The 20786-nt window shown below is 38.6% G+C and overlaps 1 protein-coding gene across 8 annotated transcripts in view; it reads right to left on the reverse strand.

The window, feature by feature from the left end:
- The window catches only part of CPLANE1 (ciliogenesis and planar polarity effector complex subunit 1), a 144119-nt gene that overhangs the window by 20167 nt on the left and 103166 nt on the right, over positions 1–20786 (reverse strand). For 6 of the 8 annotated variants that reach the window (XM_081826013.1, XM_081826009.1, XM_081826010.1 and 3 more), the window contains 5 exons: positions 16423–16676; positions 12215–12299; positions 6404–6568; positions 2677–2707; positions 1823–1954 (listed from right to left, as the gene is read on the reverse strand). In XM_081826013.1, the coding sequence (XP_081682139.1) occupies positions 1823–1954; positions 2677–2707; positions 6404–6568; positions 12215–12299; positions 16423–16676 (667 nt within the window). Of the gene's footprint in view, positions 1–1822; positions 1955–2676; positions 2708–6403; positions 6569–12214; positions 12300–16422; positions 16677–20786 lie in introns of those variants that run through there. The other 2 variants (XR_014146887.1, XM_081826012.1) reach the window with 2 other exon arrangements.

Here is a 20786-nt window from a genome sequence, read left to right on the forward strand (position 1 = left end):
ACAAAAACAGCCACGTAGCTCAATGGGACAGAACAGAGAGCCTAGAAATAAACACACTATTATGTGGTCAATTAATCACTGGCAAATCAGGGAAGAATATGCAATGGGAAAAGATCGTTGTTTCCAACAAATGGTGTTGGGAAAACTGGACAGCAACATGCAAAACAATGAAACTGGACCACTTACACCAAACAGAAAAATAAATTAAAAATGGATTAAGGACCCAAATACGAGACCTGAAACCATAAAAATTCTAGAAGAGAGCACAGGCAGTACTATCTCTGACATTGGTTGTGCAACATTTTTCTACATGTCTTCTGAGGCAAGGCTTATAAAAGCAAAAATAAACTATTGGGACTACATCAAAATACAAAGCTTCTGCACAGCAAAGCAAACAATCAACAAAACTAAAAGACAACCTACTGAATGGGAGAACTATTTGCAAATGGCATATCCAATAAAGGGTTAGTATCCAAAATAGATAAAGAACTTACACAACCCCACACCAAATAATCCAATTAAAAAAATGGGCAGAAGACATGAACAGACATTTCTCCAAAGAAGACATCTAAATGGCCAACAGACACATGAAAAGATGCTCAACATAACTCATCATCAGAGAACTGCAAATCAAAATCACAATGAGATATCTCACACCTGTCAGAATGGCTAAAATAAAAAACACAAGAATCAACAAGTGTTGGTGAGGATGTGGAGAAAAAGGAATCCTTGTGCATTCCTGGTGGGAATGCAGACTGGTGCAGCCACTCTGGAAAACAGTATGGACGTTCCTCAAAAAGTTAAAAATAAAACTACCTTATGATCCAGTAATTCCACTACTAAGTATTTTCCCAAAGAACACAAAAATACTAATTCCAAGGGAAATATGCAACCCCAATGTATATTGCAGTATTATTTACAATAGCCAAATTATGGAAGCAGCCCAGGTGTTCATTGATAGATGAATGAATAAAGAAGTGGTATGTATACACCATGGAATATTACTCAGTCATAAAAATGAATGAAATCTTGCCATTTGCAACAACATGGATGGAGCCAGGGAGCAGAGTATAATGCTAAGTGAAATAAGTCAGAGAAAGATAAATAAATACCGTATGATTTCACTCATATGTGGAATTTAAGAAACAAAACAAACGAACAACGAAAAAGAAAAGAGAAAAACCAAAAAACAGACTCTTAACTATAGAGAACAAACAGATGGTTACCAGAGGGGAGGTGGGTGGGGGATGGGTAAAATAGGTAAAGAGGATTAGGAATGCACTTGTCTTGATGAGCACTGAGTAAAGTATGGAACTGCTGGATCACTATATTGTACTTCTGAAACTAATATAACACTGTATGTTGGGCGCCTGGGTGGCTCAGATGGTTGAGCATCTGCCTTCAGCTCAGGTCATGATCCCAGGGTCCTGGGATCGAGTTCCACATCAGGCTCCCTGCTCAGCGGGGAACCTGCTTCTCCCTCTCCCTCTGCCTGCCACTCCCCCCCCCGCCCCCCGCTTGTGCTCTCTCTGTGTCAAATAAATAAAATCTTAAAAAAAAAAAAAAAAAATATATATATATATATAACACTGTATGTTAACTATACTGAAATTTAAAAAAATCTCAAAATAAATAAATAAAGATATAATAATGACAACAAAAATAAAATAAAGTAATGAGACCTTGGGAAAACTCCCCAGATAGAAAAAAACCTAAGTTTTGTGTTTGTTTCATAAAAATCACATTAAAATATGGCCAATTTTGAATATTCTTGAACCACAAACATTTTAAATGGGTTAAAAATGAATTATTCAAAGATTACCTGGAGATATTCTTAGCTTGTTGGTCTGTTAAACCGAGCTCCTCACTGGAGACACCATCTTTTGTTATAAGGTCCTCAATAATGTCTGCAATATCAGTTAATCCAGTCCTCTGGAGTGGATCTACTGAAACGCTTCATTTTCAAATGCAATTTGAGAAATATAAGTCAGTATCTACAATTTAATTACATTAAGCAAAAATTAACATGTAAAGTTTAAAAGTTATGTCCTCTAAGAGCATAAATGAACACAAAAATAATAAACACAGATCTAATGTTCCTTCTACTTTCCAGTAATCCTCAGCTCAAGTCTAATCATCAGTAATTGATGACTTCTTATGTGCTCTTAAAAAAGCGAACATAAGGGGCGCCTGGGTGGCTCAGTCATTAAGCGTCTGCCTTCGGCTCAGGTCATGATCCCAGGGTCCTGGGATCGAGTCCCGCATCAGGCTCCCTGCTCCACGAGAAGCCTGCTTCTCCCCCTCCCACTCCCCCTGCTTGTGTTCCCTCTCTCGCTGTCTCTGTGTCAAAAAAAAAAAAAAAAAGCAAACATAAGGCTCAGGAGATAACCTCTACCTGTCCTGCCTGCTGAATACACATGCAGTGAAAGGTATAGCAAACACAGTCTACTGCATTCTAATTACTTATGCTAAAACATAGGTATATAAAGGATATAATAAAGCAATCCTCAGCTTCTTAAAATACTCCATTCCCGATGAGAATTATATTCTTTTTTAGTCCATGAAAAAATATGTAGTATAGAAGCTCACATGCACATGAACAACAAAATCTCCAAACCACACAGTTTATACCCAACCTTAAGTAAACCTGTGAATTAATTCTTAAAAGATATTTACCTCTCAAATAACTCATCACTGTTATTCTCACCTTAAAAGAAGAGAAACATTATTACTAAAAATTGGGGGTCAATAATTTTTTCTACTTCCATCTATTAACCTGATTTGGAAATTATATAACCAGAAATTAAAATATTTTTAGGGATGCCTGGGTGGCTCAGTCGTTAAGCGTCTGCCTTTGGCTCAGGTCATGATCCTGGGGTCCTAGGATCAAGCCCTGCATCGGGCTCCCTGCTCGCGGGGAACCTGCTTCTCCCTCTCCTCCCTGCTTGTGCTATCTCTCTCTGATAAATAAATAAATAAAATCTTTAAAAAATAGATAAATAAAAGTAAAATTAAAATATTTTTAAACCTCCAAATAGGTTTAAAGATATATATGTGTAACCTATTTATCCTCCTCTTAAATATGCTATTAGGAAGTACAATCCTTCTTTGCTTAGTACACAGTTTAAAATACAGAAGTGTGATTTACTAAAACAACAACAACAACAAAAAAAAATGCTCTGATGGTCTAAAAGTAATACATTTGGGAAAATATCTAATGTAATTCCAAGAAGCCATTACTTGGAAGAACAGCACCCAAAGAATAATTTTTAAACCTTGTCCAATATTAACTACATGTCTTTAAAGTAAAATACCTAATCTACTCAATTTTTGATATGTTTAATCCTCAAAGAGAATTGAGTTACTACAGGGGAAACTGATCTCAAAAACATCTCCTTGTTAAGACTTTCTTAGACAAATCTACCCTGCCCCAAGACTTATACATCCACGTGTCTTTACTATTAATTTTGCTTTCCTAAGCACATTGTTTTAATTTATTAATCTTCAAATCAAGGATTTTACATTATCTTTGTTCTCAGAGTTGGGGCATTTGTGAGGTTTTAATAGCAATTAATTAAATTTAACTATTTTTTTAAAGATTTTTTTTTTATTTTTAAGTAATCTCCACACCCAACATGGAGCTCAAACCCACAACCATGAGATCAAGAGTCGCATGCTCTACCAATTGAGCCAGCCAGGCACCCCTTAGATTTAACTATTAAGAAAATCCTCAATTACTAAAAGAAAAAAAAATGGTAATGATGTAGGTTATAGAGTAATCAGATATAAAAGGTCTGCCTGCTGTGAAATAAAATTTCTTTCTGATTCCTTTTATCAAAGGGCAGAAAAGTATTATATCCAAATAAATACCTTTAACAGTAGTTACACAGGAAGATTTGATCCTTACTTCATTTTCAAACCATTTTTGGAACTCTTCCTTTGGGGACTGCCTTCACAATTTACTGAACACAATAGATCAACTTTATTCCTTGAAAATCACAATTCCTTTTTTTTTTTTTTTTTAAATTCCAAACAGTGACACTCAGCCTTATTATCTACTCCACTTATCAGAAATGCCTCTGGAAATCTTGTGGCTGTTACCCAAAATTAAATCCATCCTCAGTGAATAAATTATTTGCCACTGTTAAGAACATTCACAAGAATGTGCTAAGAAATGGAAGTCAATTTCAAAAGAGGAAATCTGAGCTTTTTTTGAGCACTAGAAGTAAGGGAATGACTATCCACCTTTCTAAGATGCCAACTTTGGAAAAGGAAACACCCATTAGGCATCTAAATCCTGCACTCTAAAAAATAGTAATTTGGTTTCCTTTTTAATTTACATTAGACATTGAATGCTAGAGAAAAACATTTTAATTATCCATCTTTATATGTGTTATGACATTTATTCACATTTTTCTTTTCTTCTCTTGCATCCTAATTTAAGAAGCTATTACAATTTTGAATGTATACTTTCAATCTCACTTTTCCTACTCCTTTGTTTTCTTCTTCCTTTAAACATTAAAGAGTTCGTCTCTATCTCCATCCTGAAATGATCTTTGACTTCATTTCTCTTATTTTTCTACTTCCTTTTACCATCAGAACTGTTAAGTAGTCTGTACGTACAGATTCTTGAGCCTGTCTTTGTCCCCAAACAGTCTTCTACTCTGGATATTACCTGAAAGTCCCTGAGGTCCTTAACAAATTCCGTCTTTATTCTTGACCTTCTGGTAGCTTGTGCAACTGTGAGCCACTCACTTTACCCTCAAGCCCCTTTACCGGAGTCTGCTTGTCCATCTCCCTCCTGGGGAGGCCTCCCGTGCTCTCTCAACGGTATCATTTCACAAGCTGCTCTTTGGTTTTCTCCCTTTTTCCATATTTCTTGCTGAGAACAGATGCACCAAGTCTTGACTATATAATTAAGTAAAAGGCTCTTACATCTGTTTTTCAAGCATAAACCTCTCATCAAGTTCCACTTGCTGTCAAAAACTGGGTCCTAAATATGGCCATTTATATACCCAACATCACCTTATGTTACATTTGGTCTTAGGGTACTCTAGAGTCTGACATCAGAGCTAGGATATCCTCGCTCCTACAGTCTGACAACACAAAATCACTATTCAGTTTCTCCTTCTCCTCCTCTTTTATCCGCTTAGTCAGTGGGTAACATGAGCTGCCTTCAGAATGTCTCCTGCTTTCCCACAACACTGTCCAGGCCCTTATTATTCCAAAGTCAGATGAAGGTAACAGCTCACTAAACGATCTATGCCTCCATTCTAGTCTTCAAAACCTCCTCATTCCACTTCTCTGCTCAGAATTCTCCAATGATGCCCTGATATAAAATGGAGTGTACACTTCTCAGATACCCTCTACCACCTCTTTAACCTTGTCTGTCAACTCTCCCCCGTAAGAGTCAAGACGAAAGCTACAAATGACTGAGGACCCAGAGGAATCAAACAGGTTCTCAGCTAGGTGCTTTACATACAACATTCAATCTTCATAACTCTGTAAAGTGGAAATGATCAACCCCATAGGATGATGACCAAAATACAAATGGAATCTAGGAAGAACTTAGAGAAAAAAATTATAAGACTTAAAGGCAGCTTCTTAATAGCTTTTCTTTTAATAACCACTATGCCATTTAAAAATAGCATTTTTTACTGCTTATGCTACTTTAATAATAATAAAACTTACTATAAGCACTTAGTAAATTCATCATTTTTGACCATCAATAGCTGAGAGAAAAAAAATATTTCAAAGCCACTGTCAGTAGTCCAAGTGTTGTATTTAGTATGACCTATTTATTATTCATATGACAAAATGTGTTCGTTAGGACTAGAGAAGAGCATTTTTAATTGCCAACTCCAAATGAAACAGAATGAAAAGTGGCACTAAACTTGTCTAAGTCTCAATATTCTCAACTGTACAATGGGGCTAATAATGGCATCCACTTCGCAGGTTAGGCTCACACCAGGCTCAGGGCACATAGAGCAGCCTTATCTGGGACGCGGCTGTCTCCAGAAACTACAGCTGTTGTTTTGTTTTCATAATTAAAACTCCAGGTTCTCAGTATTGGCTGAGTCTGAATTTCTCAAGTTTTATAAAAATCAGATAGTATAGTAAGTCCAGTTGCTATATATCTAACATTAATAAGTTAGCAAAATAACTTGGGAGATATCTAATCGTGTATCTTATTGGAGATAATGATACATGCTTGCAATAGATCTTAGGAAGATGACAATCAAGTTCAAGTAAATGGCACAATCTTTAACTTCCCTCCCCTGAAATGTATAAATATTGCAAAATGGCTTCACAAATCCTTCACAACTGTGTTCCCAATAAAATACTCTTCAGTAACAGTATACTGGAAAACAAGAGTATAAATGAAAAAAGTGAAGAACAATACCAGGAGAAGTTGTATTCTGGTCACTGAAGAGGCTGAGAGCCGAATCAGCAGAAGGAAACACACAGGTTTTTTGACTAGAATGAGTTTCTGTTACTGAAAATTCAGCTTCTGAAGTCTCCTCTTTGTCACTTTGAGCCTCCTTATTCATATGAGTCAGGAAACATACTAATCCAAAGTAAAATAGTAGAGGAAAAAAACACATGGGGAAAAAAGATATTAACACCTAGTTAACACTTTCACATGGCAACAGATATATCAGAAGTTTACACATATTATTTTGATAACTTTCTACTGTATAATGAAATAATTTAATATATTTAAAATTTAATCTCCCTCATAGTAAAAAAACTATTAAATTTATTATCAGTTTCAGAAAACATGGCAGACTGAGCTAAAGTAGACAGGTTCATACCCTGTTATAGAAACAGAGAAGAAATGCTAAATTAAAAAAATAGATTAATATGCAACCAAGCCCTATAAATAAAGAAATCCCCCAGTGCCAGAAAGAAAAAGGAATCAAAGCTGGGCAATATATGGGCAATGATGCTGGGAGAGTCCATACAGAAAGGAGATGTGGTTTCTGCCATCTGCAGTAGAGAGAACTAAGCTACCTTCATATGACCCAGAGCACTGAAGAATAGCTTTGTCCATAAAATAAGAATAAAAACCCTGGAGAAGCAGCAAAGAAGTTTTCTATCTGCCTGAATAGCAGATGGGAGAAAAACGAGTCAACTCTGAGAAATCAAAACCTCTGTCATGAACCATGAGAGACTATGGACTCTGAGAAACAAACTGAGGGTTCTGGGTGGGGGTAGGGGGGTGGGTTAGCCCAGTGGTGGGTATTAAAGAGGGCACGTACTGCATGGAGCACTGGGTGTTATACACAAACAATGAATCATGGAACACTACATCAAAAACTAATGATGTAATGTATGGTGATTAACATAATTAAAAAAAACAAAACAAAACCTCTGTCATGCCACAAACAGGTATGGGATCTGAATTTATACTATCTATGTACTACAGCAACTACAAGCCAAGAAATGTATATAAAAACTTGTCCCCCAAATTTTCTACTTCAGTAGATCCCAAGAAGCAAATACAAAACCACATCAAAGGCAAACATATACAACCCAGCAGAACTCCCCTAAAGATTAGGGGAATTACAAATGAAAAATTACAAAATTACAAATTGCACAAAGAAACCACCATAAAAGAGAGCATGCAGATCTGACAATTGAAAATATACACACATGAAGTAAAACAATCTGAAAGGGCACAAAATATTACTAAAATCGTTAAATAGATAAAAGAAGACATAGAAACCATAAAAAAAGAACAGGACAGTACATCCAGCAAATAGATTTGAAAAAGAAATAAAACTTAGACATTAAGAATATAGTAAAAAAATTAAATCCTATAACAAAGATATAGCAGAAGAGAAAATGAGTAAACTAAAAGGCAGATCTGAGGACATCACCCTAAGTACATCATTGAGAGATAAAAAGGTGGCAATTAACAGTTAAGAGACAGGGAATAAAGTGAGAAGGTCCAACATAGCTCTTTTTTTTTTTTTTTTAAAGATTTTATTTATTTATTTGAGAGAGAGAGAATGAGAGACAGAGAGCATGAGAGGAAGGAGGGTCAGAGGGAGAAGCAGACTCCCTGCCGAGCAGGGAGCCCGATGTGGGACTCGATCCCGGGACTCCAGGATCATGACCTGAGCCGAAGGCAGTTGCTTAACCAACTGAGCCACCCAGACGCCCCTCTTTTTTTTTCTTTTAAGATTTTATTTATTTATTTGACAGAGAGAGACACAGTAAGAGAGGGAACACAAGCAGGGGGAATGGGAGAGGGAGAAGCAAGCTCCCTGCTGAGCAAGGAGCCTGATGTGGGACTCGATCCCAGGACCCTGGAATCATGACCTGAGCTGAAGGCAGGCGCTTAACGATTGAGCCACCCAGGCACCCCCAACATAGCTCTAATAGGTGTTTTAGAAAACAGAACAGAAAGAATGGGGAGGAAGCAATATTCTAAAAGAAAATGGATGAAGAATAACCAACATTAAAACTGAAAATTAAATAATCATTCCAACTCTCATTTAGAATAACTTTTAAAAATATACACACTGAGGACACCTGCGTGGCTCAGTCAGTTGAGTGTCCGACTCTTGATTTCGGCTCAGGCCGTGATCTCAGGGGTGTGAGATGGAGACCTGCATCTGGATTCTCTGTCTCCCTTTCCTGTGCCCCCCCCGCAAGTGAAAAGAAAAAGCTCTTAAAAAATAAATACATAAAAATAAAAGTATATACACCGAGACACACTTGTATCAAAAATATAAACTAAAAATAAAGAGGGCGCCTGGGTGGCTCAGTCATTAAGCGTCTGCTTTCGGCTCAGGTCATGATCCCAGGGTCCTGGGATCGAGTCCCACATCGGGCTCCCTGCTCGGCGGGAAGCCTGCTTCTCCCTCTCCCATTCCCCCTGCTTGTGTTACTGCTCTCGCTATCTCTCTCTCTGTCAAATAAATAAATAAAATCTTTAAAAAAATAAAAAATAAAATAAATAAAAATAAAGAGAAAATGTTAAAAGAATTCAGAGATAAAAGAACAGTAACTGGACAGACAGCACATAGGCAGTATAAACTCAGCAATTAGAGATGTCAGTAAATAATGGAATATTATCCTTAAAATGTTGAGGGAAAATGAGGATCAACTTAGAATTCTGTCCCCATCTGTAAGCTATCACTCATAAATTGTAATAAAATTAAAGATGTTTTCAAAGACTAGGAGAATTTACCACTCACATGCTCTAGATGGAAGAACTAATAAAGGAAGGAAAAAGGAAGCAATCCTCAAGAAAGCAGATGCAAAAAGAAATTGTGAGCAACAATAGCAGAGAATAGAAAGTTTTGCCAGAGTGCATCTCAGGCAATAAGGGTTAAGTATTATTTCCTGAAACTTGTGTTTTGGTTTTATACATTCATGGTTTACATATTTACATTATTTGAGTTACAAATTTTTTCAAAAGAAGCAACTGAAGGCAAAGAAACTGGAAAACATGCTGGTAAGTTCAAGTAAGTGTTGACTGAAAAGACATGGGAGACTAAATTAAAAACAAAGCAGATCTAAAATACTAGAAAACAGTATCAGGGAAGATGGGAGGGAGGGAGGGAGGGAGCAGACCAATGTTAAAAGCTCTAAAGTCTTTATATTGTTTAGGAGGTAAATATATTTGCCTTAAATTTTAATTCAACTATGGATATTGAACATTCAAGAATAATCACTAAGAGATTAAAAAGAGAATGTGTAATTTCTGTACTCTCCACATCCAAGGTGGGGCTCGATCTCAGGACATTGAGATGAAGAGTCACACACTCCACCAACTGAGCCAGCCAGGTGCCCCAGAATGTGTAATTTCTGAACCAACAGAGAGGAAAAGAGAGAATACAGAAAACCCAATCCAAGAGAAGGAAAGAAAGCAGCTCAAAAAGAAAAAAATACATAGTAAATAGGAAGCACAAAATAAGATTATAGAAATAAGCACAAATATATCAGTAATCACAATATACATAATATAATTATATTTGATGATTAAGACACATAAATTAACTACTTTTAAAAATGAAATCTAGGGCGCCTGGGTGGCTCAGATGGTTGAGCGTCTGCCTTCGGCTCAGGTCATGATCCCAGAGTCCTGGGATCGAGTCCCGCATCGGGCTCTCTGCTTCTTGGGAGCCTGCTTCTCCCTCTGCCTCTCTCTCTCTGTCTCTCATGAATAAATAAATAAAAATCTTCAAAAAAAAAAAATGAGATCTAGTTATATGCTGGACACAACTACAACATAATCACTCAACTTGAAAATAAAGGAATATCTAACTTACGGAAAATACAAGAGAAACATGTTAAATGACCCCATAGAGAATCAATTAGCAAAATCCAGACTCTGAAAAACACTTCAGGACAAACATCTATGTTTCTTCAACAAATCAATTGCAAGGGGGAAAAGAGAGAGAAGGCACCAAGAAGTTAAAAGAGACTTATAAGCCATCAAACGACTGCCATGTATGGACTTCACTTGGATTCCAACTAGAATAAAAAAATAAGCTATTTTTATAAAATGAGATAGCTGACAACACTGAAACACTGATTAGATATATGACAATATTAATTTTTTAAAAGGAGCAATAATATTATTATGCCTGTGTTTAAAAAAAAGAAACCTTATCTTTTAGACATATTTACAAAATATTTATAGGTAGATAATATGCTATCTGGGATTTGCTTCAAAATCATCCAGGAAAAGGTGGGAGGAGTAAGTGGGTGTATACATAAAAGAGGATTGACCATGAGTTGATAACTGTTAAAGTTGGATATAGGGTTCATGAAGGTTAATTATACTATTCTGTCTTCTACTGAAATTGTCCATGATAAATTTTTTAAAAATTAAATATATCAAAAAAGATATAGCAGGGAAATATTAATAGTAGATAAAGTTGAGTCTAAAAACATTATTGGGGATAAAGAGGGTCATTAATGAGAAAAGGGGCAAAATTCAACCAAAAATATAACAATAATGAACATAATCATTTTATAACATAGCTTCAACTATATAATGCAACATTTAACAGAATCACAAGGAGAAATTCCACTATCACTGTGGGCAATTTTTAATGCACGCTTCTGAGCAAGCAAACTAAAAAATCAGAAAGCATACAGAAAATCTGGACAATTTAAAAGTTTGATTAAACATATATATATGTATAAATATACAATTTAAAAGCCTGACTAAACATACACACACACACCTTATGTACGTGTATACACACACACACACGCGCACACACACACATCCTACATAAACCAACAGTAAACGCATATTCTTTTCAAGTAAACATTTACCAAAACTGACTATACATCCCAGGCCACAAAGGAAATTTTAACAAATATCTAAGAATTGCCATTATCATACACTTATCTAATCATAATGCAATGAATAGATGAATAAAAATATAGCCCAAACCCCATAATACTGGGAAGCTAAATATCCCTTTTATGAGCTAAAAGACATCTTAATACAAATTACAAACTATCTAGATCAAAACAACACCAAAACATGATGCATATCAGCGCTCTTGTCTGGGTCCTTGCAGGGACATATTCAGCTTCAAATACATATATTAGAAAAAAAGAAAGAATGAAGTTAGGAAAAAGCCAACAACAGGTTAAGCCCTCAAAAACCAAAGAAATAGTAAAGCTAAGGGGTAGAAATTTATGAAAAAGAAAATTAAACAACAGAATCAAACCAAAGCCTGTTTAAAAAAGAAAAAGAAAAGAAAACCACATTAAATTGCTGACAAGACTGAATGAAAGAGAATGCAGGGATAAACAACTATGGATACAGTAGAAATTTTAAGTAACTACCCTAATTTCATTCTTTCAATAAGAAATTCAAACATATACTATTTCACCACTGCCTGGCCATATAACCAGAACCTCAAATCCCAATTCTGCAGTTGACCAGGGACAAACAGCAACCTCAGCACCAAGCTTTGTGCAACCCTCAGCAAGTGTGTGGCTGAACGCTCCCCATTCTAGGAGGCTATAGCATTGGCTTCTCAGGAAAACAATGGCCTGGGTGGGAGCCAATCACATTATCACAAGAATAATCCTAATCTAAATTAGGGGACTGCGGGCTTGGGCTCACAAATGAAAACTATTCCTAGTTCTCTAGCTCCCAAAGGGCAATACTTATTCTTTCAAAGCAAGGCTTCAGCCCCCCCCACCAACTCCCCACTACACACACACACACCTTCGGAAATGCCAATGGCTTTTGAAGCCAATGGTTTTTCAGATTCAGGACCAGAAGACAATTCAATGTGATCTTCAGGTTCAACCTGTAGAAAAATACACACAACAAAATAACTTAAGAATTTTATAGTTTGAGGGGTGCCTGGGTGGCTCAGTCGTTAAGCGTCTGCCTTCAGCTCAGGTCATGATCCCAGGGTCCTGGGATCGAGCCCCACATCGGGCTCCCTGCTAGCTGGGATGCCTGCTTCTCCCTCTCCTTCTCCCCCTGCTTGTGTTCCTGCTCTCGCTGTCTCTCTCTCAAATAAAATCTCAAAAAAAAAAGAATTTTATAGCTTGAGATTTTCACAATATTGTTAAATCATCTTATGTACCTTTTAAATATTAGGGTAACAAGTGAAAGAAATGGGATTAAATCTAATAAGAGCTAAATGTGGGGATGGGTGAAGAGAAGGAAATTTTTACTTATTTGTAGTCTAAATGATTTAACCTTTTTAGACATCATAAGGAAAACAACATCAGATAATTTTAGACTGGGGAGGAACATTAGCTACCATTTAGACAAAACCTTTCATTTTAAAAATGTGAGAACAGGGCCCAGAGAAATTCAGTAACTTTCTTAGTGGCAAGACATGGATTTGAACCAAGTTCTTCAAAGCCCGTAGTCAGTGCTTGTCCACAAGTATCCCTCTGTCTCTTCCAGGCTTGAAGTCTGTTCTCTTAATTAAAATAAACAAGTCACAATCTGTGTATCTATGTGTGCATTATAATAGGATGAGAACATTTTAAAACAATATCCCAAAATCTCTCATTTAAATTAGTGTTAGTTCCTTCGAAGTAGTCACCTTAGCAAACTAAATACTTATGGAGTTTGATCCACCTTCCTTTGGGAAACTTCCTTTGAAATTGTCTCCCAGGCTTGCACTACCATTATTAACAACTGTTCTGGTGATAAGTCTTTATTATAAAGATGTGATTTTATTACTGTCAGAATCCCAAACTGAGAGAGCAGGGACAACCATTAAATAAACATGTATTGAATGCCTGCCATGTTACCAAGCAAAAGACACAGTCCCTGTCCTCCAGCATTTAAAGACGGGGGCTGAGAGGGGCGCCGTAACAGAATTTTTAGGAACTTTTTCAAAATACATGTGTGTGATCTACACCCTCCCCCCTGCCAAGCCACTGTCCCCTCCTCTGTCCCCAGCCTACCACTCCAGATTCAGTAGGGCTGGCATGTATATTTTTGAAAAAGATCATGACATGCACAGCTGTCCTTTTATCTAATAGATCCAGATCTGTGGAAATTCCTTCTTGAGACTCTTCCTTTGGTTTGCTTTCTCCTGAATCTCTTAACTACCTTAGAATGCTCCTTCTCATGCTTCGTTGTTGAATCATCTTTAAAAGTTCATGCACCCGGGACGCCTGGGTGGCTCAGTTGGTTAAGCGACTGCCTTCGGCTCAGGTCATGATCCTGGAGTCCCGGGATCGAGTCCCGCATCGGGCTCTCTGCTCAGCAGGGAGTCTGCTTCTCCCTCTGACCCTCCCCCCTCTCATGCTCTATCTCATTCTCTCTCTCAAATAAATAAATAAAAAGAAAAAGAAATCTTTAAAAAAAAAAAAAGTTCATGCACCCGCAGAATTCTGTCCTTTACCCTCTTTTTCTCCTCATTCAGTGTATTCTCTCTGGGTGAGTGCCCTGTTATGATTTTAACTTCCTCTTAAGGACTCTAAAATCTGTACCATCAACCCAAATCTAGCTCCTAAGCCCCAGAAGCATATATCCAACTGCCTACTAATCTCACACTTCAAATTTACAATGTTCCTGACTGAAATCACTGTGCCTCTTTTCCCCCAAAACACACAGACTTCTTCCCTACTGTGGAAAATGACTCCCCCATTCACCCAGGCTCGAAATCTGGATACTACTGTGAATCTATTCTTCTTCACCTTCCCATAGCCCAATACCCTCTGAGTCCTGCTACATCCTTCTCCATCCCCAATGCTTAAGGTCAGGTTATCATTACTTCTTGGCTTGGTACTCAGTGGGTCCCAAACATCAATCAGTAAGCCCAGTATAGAGCTAGCTGCATAAGAATCATTCATGAAGCTTATTAATTACACAAATTCCTGGGTTCCACCCCAGAATTACTTAAAATCAGAATCTCAGGGGTATGAGCCCACAAGTCTGCATTTCTAACAAGTTCCCAAGATGACTCCAATGAGCAGCAAGTTTCGAACCACTGTGACCCACCTGATCTCCCTCTTCTCAGCCTATTCTCTCCAATCTGCCCTCCACACTGCTGCCAGAGTGTCTGATCACATCATTTCACTGCTTAAAATTCTTCAGTGGTTCCCTCCTGCCTATTTATAGCATAGGACAAAATCCTAACCACTTGACACGGCAAACGATACTTCCCATCATTCCTTATCCACACACCTACCTTCCTCTCCTGCCAGATGTCTTAAAGCCCAGTACCATCAACCTCCACCTCACGGTGTTTCATCAGCCCTTCCTTATCTAACTCGTGAATATCGATTCATTACCAACTCCAGAGTTACCTCTACAAAGCCATCTCTGATGCCACAGCTTCACTTACTTACCTGTCCAGCCACAACAGGTCATGTGTACCTGTGGTGTTCTCACCAACCCTGTTCATATGTACTTACTGGTGTATACACCTATCTTCTTTTGTTAGATTCTAAGCTGCTTGAGAGTAGTGACTATGTATGCCTTATTTATCTTTCTATTCCCAGAACTTAGCAAAGGGCCCAGCAGGTAGAAGAAGATTGATAAATGTTTATTGATGAAGAAACGATTCTTGGACTCTGGAGCACGCCAGGATCAAGACTAGATTCAAGTGTACATAACATATTTGGCTGTAGATATGCTTAATATACTAAAACATAAGGCCATTTTGGAAAGTGATTCCTTAGAATAAGGAGTTCCAAAGATGACTCTAACACTTAACACTCATTGTGAAGTGCTAGATCTAAGTGTGGGTTAAAAAAACAAAAAGGAAAACAACCAAATAAACATCATAATATTATTACTTAACAGTAGTCCTACCTCATGTTTTTTCTGTGTAGTTTCACATAAGTTTAATCTTAACTTTTTAATATGTGCTAAATGTTTGAATTAAAGAAATACTATAAACCTAATAAACACATCTTTTAAAATGTCAACCTGCTAGCAACCTAGAGTATTTGTTAGGTAAGTCAATGATGAAATTTTTATCCTGCAGACCAATTTGCATTTCCCAATACAAGGCTTTAACACATTCAAAATATTTTTACTATTTTGTTCCTTAATCTTTATTTTATGTAAATTTTACTTCCTAAAAAAAACAGGTTTGTGCAAAATAATTAATTCATGTTTGAGACTTCCTATTTGTCTAACTACCATGATATGCCAATACACATAAATAATCTCTGTCTTGGGCGCCTGGGTGGCTCAGTTGGTTAAGCGACTGCCTTCGGCTCAGGTCATGATCCTGGAGTCCCGGGATCGAGTCCCGCATCGGGCTCCCTGCTCGGCAGGGAGTCTGCTTCTCCCTCTGACCCTCCTCCCTCTCATGCTCTCTGTCTCTCATTCTCTCTCTCTCTCAAATAAATAAATAAAATCTTTAAAAAAAAGAAAAAATAATCTCTGTCTTATGGGTATTTTTTAAAGACACAGAAAACGTTCTAAGGACCACATTCCTGTTGTATAAAATGTTTAAAAGAAACTGAGAATTCCAAATATAAAGACAACAGTATCTTTATAAAGTTAAAAAAATCCTGCTGCAGAAAATGATACTCCATTATGAGCAGGGTTCATTTAAAACCACATTCTTGTTTTGTAATTCGATATATTTCTTTTCCTGGTAGGAAGCATTGGTTCACGTCTTAGAAGTTTAAGGCAGTGGTTGTCAACTGGGGGCGATTTTGTCCCCCAGAGAACATTTAGCCATGTCTGAACACATTTTTTTATTATTACAGCAAAGCTAGCAGGTGAAATTCAGGGATGCTACCAAACATCCTACAACGCACATGACAGTCTTCCACAACAAAGAATTATCTGGCCCAAATATCAATAATGCTGAGGTTGAGAAACCCTAGCTTAAAAAAAAAAAAAAATTCCCATTATTTTGAAAAATCAAATGTCTAAAATTACATCACATTACAAATCTAATAACTCAGTAACAAACAGCTAAAATAAAGACAGTCTACCGTATCACAATGTCGATCTAGCATTTTGTGTCTGGGGCAATCCTGCTCTATGTTTTCAGCAATGTTCTGTATTGCTAACATCTGTGCATCAATTTCCTGAAGCTTAGAGGTGAGATGCTCGAGCCGGCGAGCTGCAGAGCTCTGCGCAGGACGAGCAGCAGACACATCCTGCAGCGGCTCCCACAGCGGATCATCCTCTGCAGCAGCTGACTTTGAGCTCTGTTCTTTGAATCGAAAATCTGGCTTCGGCATATCTAAATATTAATAAAGGTAATCAATAACAGAATAGATTAGAATTAAGGGAGAAGTAGATGCTGATGATCTAATTCTTTTGAAGACCTCATTTTAAGTCAACATAACATTCCCTTCTAAATCTGTTTCAATACACCCAGAAATAACACTTCAGTTTCTCAACTTTGGAGAGCTGTCTGTGGTGAGATAAGAATACATAACGGTATTACTATTACCACATAACTCCATATAGAAGGCAGTTTGAATATTACTTTTACCCTCTGCTACAAAAACATACTTCATCAAAAAGCAACTTAATATTTTTTACTTTTTATTTATCTTAAAGATTTGCTTATTTATTTTGGGAGAGAGAGAGAGCTTGGGGAGAGAGGCAGAGGGAGAGACTCTCAACCAGACTCCCCACTGAGGACAGAGCCCAGTGCAGGGCTTGATATCATGACCCTGAGGTCATGACCTGAGCCTAAATCAAGAGTCGGACACTTAACTGACTGAGCCACCCAGGTGCCCCTATTTTTGACTTTTTAAAACTCGAATTGAAAACCAACAGTGTCACACAGTAAAAGCTAGGCCCACTATGGGCCACCACCAACTCTACATGGGATGTCAGGCTAACATTAAACCTCCCAAGACCAATATCAAAGCCAATGATTCTCCCTACTCTTAAACTCAATTGATTCTTGTCCCAAATTTGAAACACTTCTTTTTTAAATGTGTTATTTTTCCGGCTTCTGGGTCTCCTCCTCCCTCTATTGCTCTTCCTTCTTCGTTGTCTTCTTGTTCTTCTCTTCTGCCACCCACCCCTCTGACCCATCAGTACTTCCAGGGTGCCCGTCCCAGCTCACGTCTCACTCTACGCACTCTCCCTGGCTGATATCACTGGTGCACAGGTGACTCTCAAATTCACATGACATCTTCATGTGCTCCAGCCCTTAAATCCACCTATGTCCTGGATATCTCATTTAGGTTGTCCCAAAAGCCTATCAATTGAAACTCCTAGCTCTGCCCCTCCAACTTGCTCCCTCTTCCTGATTCTCCAGTTCAGTGAGTAGCATTATCATTCACTCACGTTCCTAAGCCAGAGGCCTGAGAGTCATTCAAGGTTCTTCTCTTTCCTTCAGATCCAAAGTAACACCAAATATTGATGGTTAGCAACCAAAACCTCCATTCCTACTACCATTGCTTAGCTGAAGCTTTCACAATAGATGGACCCCAAATAGCATCTCTATCTCTAATTTATTTTACCCCTATTTAGTTCACCTTCCACACAGATCCTTTAAAACATAAATGTGATATTGTTCCTTTCCCACCTCAAATTCTTCAGTGTTTCTCTAATTCCTTCATCTTAAAAATCCAAATGCCTCAGTATGAGGACAATGCCATTCAGTCTTTCCTCTGTCTCCCTCTCCAGCTCATCTCTTGCTACGTCTTAAACAAACAAAACCACTCCACTGCCTCCAAGCAAACTTTAATTCTCTCAGCCTCTGCAATCTCCATCAAACCTCCACGTCACTGCACAATCTAGTCTCTCAGTCTCACTAAGTCCTGCTTCCCTTTAAGATTCCACTGAGGTGTCTCTCCTAAATGTCTCCGTCCCCCCTAGAGATGGAGTAGATGCTGTATTTCCCAAGAATCTCATCCAGACCACCTTGACAGCACTTCCCAAGCTGTATCGCAACCTTCTGCTTCTCTGCCTTCCTTTCCTCCTCTAGGTGAGCACCCAGCAGAGAGGCTGGTATTACGCTCTTCTTGAGCCCTGATATCTGGCCCCTGACTTAGTGTTTATTGAACAGCTGGTCAAATGAGGATTATGATGCCTGAACTACCTAACTTACAGAGGTTTTGTGAAGACTAAATTATGCAACAAAATACTCTGAAAAATGTGAATCCCTAAACAAGTGATTCAGCCCCAGGCCAGTGTGAGGCTTCCCATGAGAGGATAATGGCAAACTGCAATGCACGCAATGGCCGCTGTGTCACTTTCCACTACCCATTTCGGCCTTACCTTTTTTTTTTTTAAGTAATCTCTCCACCCAACAGGGGGCTCAAACTCACAGCCCCAAGATTAAGAGTCACATGCTCTACTGACCGAGCCTGTCAGGAACGCCTGGCCTGACCTTCTCCAGCTTGACTCTCAGAGTACTTTACCATCTATCCTTCCTGTTTTCAGCAGCTTAAAGTGTCTCCCTTAGTCACTCTCAGGAAAGAATTTTCTATACAAACTTCGAGTAGAAAACACAGCAAAAGAGCTGGACATGCTCAAAATCCAGAATGGCCTACAGACATAATGAAACTAGCTTCCCTCTCTTTAGAGAATCTGTTCTACTCCCACTGACTAATAGGAAAAATCACCTAGAGGGTTAAATACTGAGCTCCATTGACCCTGAAAAATTCTCTCTGGCCAGCAAAGCTCTGCTTGCTATTAATAGCTGAAAGCATTCCTACTGGAGATAGTTTCTAAAATAGGGAACTACTGTCATTCAAAATGGTGAGCAAGTAGCACTAAAAGTAGGAATTTATCATTTGCTTTGCTTTTGTTTTAAATACCTAGGGACCCTGTCCCTCCTCCCAGCCTTTTCCTATAATACAAATCCATTCAACTCTATTATGTAACTAGGTTCTGAATCTTTAAGGTGTATTATGTAAATACCATGATGGAATATTTTCAAAATATAAAACACATCCTTTTAAATTGGCATTTTAAAGTTGTTCTCTTTAATAAGAGTAGAAGGGTCCACCGATATATTTTTGTAGCCAGTCTCCCCAGAGAAGGATCTTCCAAAAGGCTGAATAGACTTGATCTGACTGATGAAAGAAATTAACCTGTAGCTCGTGGTCATTTGAAATGCTGGCCGAGGATATTCAGGGGTAACAAAGAGATGCGTCTGGTTCCAGTTTGGCAGAATTTCAAAAGTTGACTGGTGTGAAATGAAGGGAAACTAGCCCACAGGCATATTTTTTAAAGATTTATTTATTTATTTTAGAGAGAGAGAGAGAGAGAACAAGAGAGAGAGCATGGGGGGGCAGGGACGGAGGGAGAGGAAGAGAGAGAGAGTCTTAAGCAGACTCTGCGCTGAGTGCAGAGCCCCACGAAGGGCTCAATCCCATGACCCTGAGATCACAACCTGAGCCGAAACCAAGAGTCAGATGCTCAACTGACTGCACCACCCAGAAGCCCCAGGGAGCCCAAAGGCATTGGCTAGATGTAACCCACATGATAACCCAATGAGGTTGTATCCCACAGAGATATAAGTAAGTATCAGATAAATTTAATTTACTTGCAAAAAGTATCCAAACTATGAAGGGATAGAGCTGGGACCAAAAACCAGGTCTGTTCTACTTGAATCTAGAAGTCAAGCTCTTTTGATTTCCCACACACTTCCCCAGCCTAAAAGACTGTTAGTTTCATACATTCTCCCTTCAATACCTATACACCAAACAGCCCCATGACAGGAGAGAGAATGGGCCAAGGCTTCAAAATCTGACATGCTAGCACTTACTGGTATACACAGCTGTAACAGACATGCCCTGACACATCCTAACGTGAGGTTTCCCGGCCACCCATCCCTTTCTTACTCCTCACATCTCCTGAGTGCCCACTGTTGATACACAATTAGCAGGCAGGGCTGGACTGTGCCCCCAAGCATCTAACAACCACAAGGCTGGGTGCACTCCTCCTAGCAGCTGTGGAACCCAGAAGACAGACTGGCTTTCTGCTGCAGGAAGTCTGATGGCATATTAAGATGAATCTAATCAGGGGCGCCTAGGTGGTTAAGTGTCTGCCTTCGGCTCAGGTCATGATCTCCAGATCCTGGGATCGAGCCCCGAGTTGGGCTCCTGGCTCAGCGGGGAGTCTGCTTCTCCCTCTCCCTCTCCCCCTCCTCATGCTCTCTCTGTATCAAATGAATAAATAAAATCTTTTAAAAAAAGATTAATCATGGGCGCCTGGGTGGCTCAGTTGGTTAAGCAACTGCCTTCAGCTCAGGTCATGATCCTGGAGTCCCAGGATCAAGTCCTCCCGCATCGGGCTCCCTGCTCGGCAGGGAGTCTGCTTCTCCCTCTGACCCTCCCCCCCTCATGCTCTCTCTCTCTCATTCTCTCTCTCAAATAAATAA

This window comes from Leptonychotes weddellii, chromosome 7 (genome assembly GCF_054177405.1).
Source record: "Leptonychotes weddellii isolate Sample4059 chromosome 7, ASM5417740v2, whole genome shotgun sequence".
In the NCBI taxonomy this organism is placed as follows: Eukaryota; Metazoa; Chordata; class Mammalia; order Carnivora; family Phocidae; genus Leptonychotes; species Leptonychotes weddellii.